This window comes from Cystoisospora suis (genome assembly GCF_002600585.1).
Source record: "Cystoisospora suis strain Wien I chromosome Unknown contig_844, whole genome shotgun sequence".
Lineage (NCBI taxonomy): Eukaryota > Apicomplexa > Conoidasida > Eucoccidiorida > Sarcocystidae > Cystoisospora > Cystoisospora suis.
This window is the reverse complement of record NW_027153645.1, coordinates 2,835-9,106: the sequence shown is the minus strand read 5'-3', so window position 1 is coordinate 9,106 and position 6,272 is coordinate 2,835. Positions and strand designations below refer to the sequence as shown.

Here is a 6,272-nt window from a genome sequence, read left to right as displayed (position 1 = left end):
TACGTACACCCCGCTACAACGGGTTTCCGACTGTTCTGTTTGCCCTTGTCCTCTTGCATCTTTTTTCGGCGACTCAAGTTCAGCAACGGCATGGAGACAGTCAAACAAAAGTCCCGTGCCGCGATGGGCTCCACACATGCACTTGTGGCCAAGAGAAGGCGTTTCATGGAAGCAGTTTCTTCGTGTGGAAAGACCTCGTTACTCTAGCTGAAGCGGGGAAAATTGAATTGACGGTACGGACACGTAATAAAACAATTTTTCCCCTGTGTCGTGAGGCATGCAGCTCGCGTGAGTCCTCAAGTCACCCGTGACTCTTCAATGGTGACACTTCCTAGGATGCAACGGCTCTCTTATCCATCCAAGTTAGTCTCGAAAGCTAACCGGCGTAACATGTATGCGTGTATGTACATGTGAATATATGTATATATATGTGTACGAACATGTATGTATGTCTCTATCTATGTGTGAATATGTATGTACGTACGTATGCATATACGAGTACTTATGTATGAATATGTATGTGTGTGTGAATATGTATGTCTGTATGAAGATGTATGAAAACGTCTGTATGCATATGCTTGTTTGTATGAATGTCTATGTATAGCTGTCTCAGTACCTATATCTTTCTGAGTAAGTATGTATGTATATATGCGTTAGTCGTAGAAATCTATTGGGGCTAGCTTGGTGACTACGTACGGACTGGTTGTTCCTTAATACGACTTTTCCGCATTTCTGTGCTTTTCTCGTAACAGCCCCCCCCTCCGCCTTCTCCTGGATCTTCCGACGGTGCATCTGACTTTGGTGCTCCATCCCACCCTCTCTTCGGCGATGTCGGATCAAGACATACCGGCGAGAAGGCAGCGGATGGAGAGAAAGGCTCGGGTGTACATACACCCGGTAAGACTGCACTGGGAGGTGTAGGGCAGGAATCTTTCGATAATGAGACCCAGCAAAACAAAGGACTGAACGAAGAGAAGACTGAAGTGAAGAAAGACACCCTCGCAGATGACAAGATCCAAGGAAGAGAAAAGGCGGGAGTTGTCTACAGAGAAATGGACCTTCCTGATGCATTAAAACACCTCAAAGATGGGCCTATAAGTCGAGAAGCTCTCAATGCTTGGAAGGAAAAAGAAGGGCAGAGAATTCTTTCTGGTAATCACGCATCTTCAAATCTTGGGTCTGCTGAGGAATCTTCTTCTCTTACACCTCCTCCTTCTGAAACGACCACGGAACCTTCATTAACTGATAGGAAGGAAGAAGCTCCCAACTCTGTGAGTGACGCCGAAACGGCCTCTTCTCTTCCTTCTCCTCTTTCAGGGATATCAGAAGAGTCGCAGTCGTCGTCCAATGAGAAATCCCCAGGCGACTTCTCAGAAAACGACAGCAAAAGAGCACATGATGAGTCGACTCGAAAGCAGGAGATGAAAGATAGCTCTCATGCTGAAAGCGAACCGAAAAAGACTACTCCCGGTTTAGATGTGGATCTTAGTGGTCCTTCTCATTTAGTAAAACAAGCAGAGAAGGAAAAGGTCGCTGCGATAGTCAGTGGAGATGGTGGAGTCGATCTTGCAGCAAAAAAGGCGGTCGATGATAAACAACTCTCTGAGAAAGAGGAGAGAGGACAAGACGGAACGGGGGGGTCTCCATCTAAGCAACCCGATGAACAAGAGACACCCGATCTACCTCTTCTCTCTGGGGAAAATGGGGTTTCTCCCCCTCGCAGAGGAGAAGAGTCTGAAACATCAGAAGAATCGACTCTTCCTTCCTCTTCTCCATCATCTTCTCAAGAACAAGAAGCATCGAAACACTTGCATCAGAGAAAGTCATCGAGGACTCATCAGACAAGAGAAGACTCTGGACAGAAGACAGATGATCTATCACGAAGCAGTAAAGGAAAGAATTCCTCGACCCATTCAGATGGGAAATCGAAATCTGCCAAGAGAGGAGGTGTCTCTTTTCAAAGCTTTCAAAAGAATACAGGAGAGGAGACACCATCGTCTCAGACTGTCGCCGCCCCCTCTTCGTCAGAAGGACAGGACAACAAGGAGAGGCCTGATATCTCTACAGCTTCACAAGATCCTGCCTCCTATTCTTCTTCTGTAGGTCAAGATGATATAGATGCTTCTTCAGAGACGCTTCAGGCGGGAGAGGGAGGAGAGAAAAGAGGCGATCGCGAGAGAAAGGCGAGGGGACCCCAAGGAGGCAAAGGCAAACAGCGACGATATGATAAGAATAGAGAAGCTCCTTCACCACCATCAACAAAGACTATGGATCGAACTCATGATGAAGGAATAGACATGACGTATTCTCCTAACGCTCCTTCTTCCTCTTCCTCTGAAGCAAGCGGACATGCATACAACTACCATCCACCTCAAGATCCTTCTTCTTATCATGCCTACCCCTACCGCACCTACGGACAACCTAATCAAGAAGACTCTTCTTCTGCATCATATGCGACCTATGGAGAAGAAGAAGGCCAAAAACAACACAATAGGAGGGAGGAACCTTATCACAGGAGAGATTCTCATGTCCCTTCTTACGTAGGAGGAAGAGGAGAGAGACATTCTCCTTCGCATGAGGCATCTGTCCCTTCAGATCCCCCGTCTTATGCTTCTTACGGTGACAACGACGCCCAGCCTTCTCCTCAGTCTGTACAAGACAACTTCGTTGAAAATAATGGGTCTGTCGGACCTGTAGCTACAGCAGCGGCGGCAGCTGCTGTCCCCCCCCCTGAAGGAGGAGATGATATCTATCAACAGTATAACGAGAACATAAACGATTATAACGACGGCTACTACCAGAGCAGACCATGGGGAAGTTCTAACGGAGGAGGAGAAGAAGAAGGAAGGAAAGTCATGAAGTATATGGATCATGAGAATCGAGAAGCACAACCCTATAGTATGTATGAGAATCCAGAGAAGTCCTTACAGGCAACATTAGAGCAGCACTGTGATGCCTGGTGTACAGCGGAAGCACTGAAGTACTGGGATGAGTCTCATCGCCCTATATGGGCGTCTTTACATCTCCAACCTGTTCCTTCTTTTCTCTATGATTTGAGAACTGGATTCTTTATTCTTCTTCAGTATCATGCTCCGATGATCCAATATCTACGATTTCGTCTCGAGAAAGGTTTCTTTGATACCCTCCGAGGTCTCTCTATAGCTAGTCATAACTTACATGCATCTCATCCATCCTTATGGCTCTTTCTCGTCTATCTCTTAGCCTTTCTACTTCTTTCCCGTCTCATCACCGGGCACTTCTTCCCTTCCAATCCTCTCCTTTGGTTTTGTCATAAGAGAAGAGAACGACAGAAAGAGACGAAATCTCGACAGGACACAGCTCAAGCTGTCGTGGAGAAGCTACTGGAGCAGCAGCAGATCAAGTGGCTCCTCACACAGACGAAGAAAACGTCGTTTGTCTGTGAAAAGCTCAAGGGAAGCTTAGCTCATCAAAAAGTGGAACAGGTCTCGTCAGACATTCGCATTTCATCTGCAGCAGCAACAGCAGCAGCAGCCATCGCTGCAGACAGCAAAGCAGGAGAAAGCGAAAGAGAAAGATTTGCTATGGACCATAAGATTCTACAGAAACAACAGGATCAAATCCATCAGATCTTCTCCATCTTACAGAGACAAGAAGATCGCCAAAATCAGCTCTTCGATGAGTTACAAGAGCAACAGAGAGCTGCAGAAGAAACTAGGGAACTTCAGTTACGTCGCATTCTATCAGAAAGTAAAAAGCAGTTCGATGCTGCTGCCTTCCAGCAAACGCAGTTCAGTCTTGTGTTTCTACAGGCGCTCGGGTACGTTAGACATGTCACACAGACACTCCGACAGGCAGAAAGTGTTTTACCTAGACTCAATACAGTCTGTGATCTCAACCCCCTTCTCAGGTTGATATCTATATACGGTGAAGATACGTATATATATATATATATATGTGTGTACCTCTCTCTTTCTACGTATATGCATAGGTGACGGGCACATGTAGAGTGTATAGATAGATAGGCGGTAGCTGGGTATGTGCGTTCTGTGTGTGGATGAGCGGCGCATGCGGATATGTGTATGTGTGTGCTTGTAGAGATTGCCCATGTTGCGTGTGTATGTCATCGTTGTGGAATCCTTTCATAGAGTACGAGTATCGTCGAGACGTATGCATGCATGCGATCAGTTTGTGCGGGGACTGACTGATTGATACACAAGATGTCTCCAGAAATGAATGACGATGAGAAAGAAGAGGAAAAAAAACTCACGCACTCTCCCTGCCGTGGTAGGGGGGTTTGTCGGAGAATCGACCCTTCTGTGTCTCTGTAGAGAATTTTTTATGTACGTCTGCGTGTCTGTGGATTGACATCTATCTACATCTGTATATCTGTTATGTGCATGCATGCATACAAGACGCTGATACTCAAGTACCCGTTAGCATGAAGACGAGAAGGGGCATCTCTATACAACTCGAAGGTGGTCTCTTCCACACATAGCCTGTGCATATATATATATATATATATATGGTCACCTCTGTATATATTCATACACATATATAGACACGTACATATGCATATCCATGTACATGGTCCTTTTGAATGATGGTTTGTTTTGTCTACAACGAAGACAGCCAGGAGTTGAGAGAAGATTGCATGCATGTCCTTCTTGTTCTGTGGTGCTTTTCGGGAAGTCGTGGACTTCAGTTGAGGACTCCTCGTCATTTCACGTTTTCTCACTGTTTCTTTTCTTTTCGTGTCAATTTCGATTTGATCTTCTCTTGTCCCCCCCTGTAAATCGCTTGCTGTTTTCCTTGTCTACAGGCGCATCATCTGCGCAGTGGACCCTACTTACTCTCCGGAAGAGGTGAGAAAGGCTTAATGAGAATCTATCTTACTTTCTTCTTATTGCTACTGAGGTAGCAATTTCCTTTCTGTTTGTTCTTTTCTGGATATCCTGAGATTTTTATATGTCTACGTGAATGTTCTGTATGTGTTAACTAGACGATGGTGGTCTACCTACACAGCTTCAAGTTTGACTCTCTTTCGGCGTGTATTCATGTACATCCGGGTAGATTTGTGCATATCTATCTATCTATCTATCTTCAATCTATCTCTGATCTATCTATTTTTAATCTATCTGTCTATCTAATCGTCTTCGACTCCCTGTGGGTTTCTCGGTACTAGGTACGTGCGTGTAGAAGGAGGCCTAGCTCTGCATAGGTGTGTATGTACTTCTTTTCTCCAAACCACGTGAAAGGTAGCTACCCCCCCTGTCTCCCCCCCACTCTTCTCGAAAAGAGAGAGAGATCAAGAGAACTGCCTACCCGAAGACCCTTCAGCAAGATGAATATTGTCCTTCTGTCTACACATTCTGTTGCAAGGACTCTTCTTTCCAATCCATCGAAATGTTTCGTCTTCTTTGACTCTTTTCTCCTTTCTTACGTTTCTCCATGGATTTCTTTGTAGAAGGAGCGACTGGAAGCCTCCATTACTGCTTATCATCAAGCCTTACAAAGCAACACACATTCTGCCTCATCCCCGTCTTTCGACAATTTAGACGACGAAATTTCCTTGAGGGGAGCAGGAGGGGAGGGGGAAGATCCTTTTAATCAGCTTCTCAACACAACTGGTTTAACTCCCCGGCCTCCGTCTCCTCCTAGTAAGAAAGATCGCATGCAGCAACAGTCTGGTATCTCTTCTAACTCTTCTTCGCTCGCCCCTTCCCCCGCGGAGACAGGAGGTAAAGAACGAGGTGAGAATGTGAGAAGAAGAAGTCTCTATAAGGAGGAAGAAGGTGAGAGAGATGACGGAGATAATGAATTAGATAGACAAAGCTGGCGTGGGACCGCCGGTAGAGGAGGCTTAGAAGAAGAAGCAGCAGTAGGAGGAGAAGGAGAGAGAAGAAGAAGTTCAGGAGGTCCTCAAGACGAGAGTGGTCTAAGGGACGGGGGGGGTGTACACCCTCATGCACAACACCATAGAGCTGGAGTTGTCCCTTCAGGTATGTCCCTGGTAGTTTATGGAGAGAAGATTCGGTTCGTCGTTAGTCATAGTATAGAGGTGTCAGTTGGGGGGTTTCTTCATTTCCAGAACAACATAGGAGAGTCAATTCTCTTTCTATCCCTTTTCATCTCTTTTTTATGCGTGGGATACCCCTTGATCCACATCATGTATAATCTCTCAGCCTTGTCATCACCCACAGTAAAGCCTAGTCATATCTCTACTCATTTATACCTAGATACACAGAGTCTTCCCATATCTATCTATCTGCCCTCTATCTATCTATCTATCT

General features: G+C 45.7%; 1 protein-coding gene across 1 annotated transcript in view; it reads left to right on the top strand.

The window, feature by feature from the left end:
- CSUI_002031 (uncharacterized protein) overlaps nucleotides 1–6,272 on the top strand; it is a 10,407-nt gene that overhangs the window by 1,337 nt on the left and 2,798 nt on the right. Inside the window, exons 1-4 of the mRNA XM_068062233.1 lie at nucleotides 1–233; nucleotides 753–3,799; nucleotides 4,802–4,844; nucleotides 5,447–5,981. The exon at nucleotides 1–233 is cut by the window's left edge and continues 1,337 nt beyond it. Coding sequence (XP_067925787.1) covers nucleotides 1,053–3,799; nucleotides 4,802–4,844; nucleotides 5,447–5,981 — 3,325 coding nt within the window. The 5' untranslated portion in view covers nucleotides 1–233; nucleotides 753–1,052. The remainder of the gene's footprint in view (nucleotides 234–752; nucleotides 3,800–4,801; nucleotides 4,845–5,446; nucleotides 5,982–6,272) is intronic.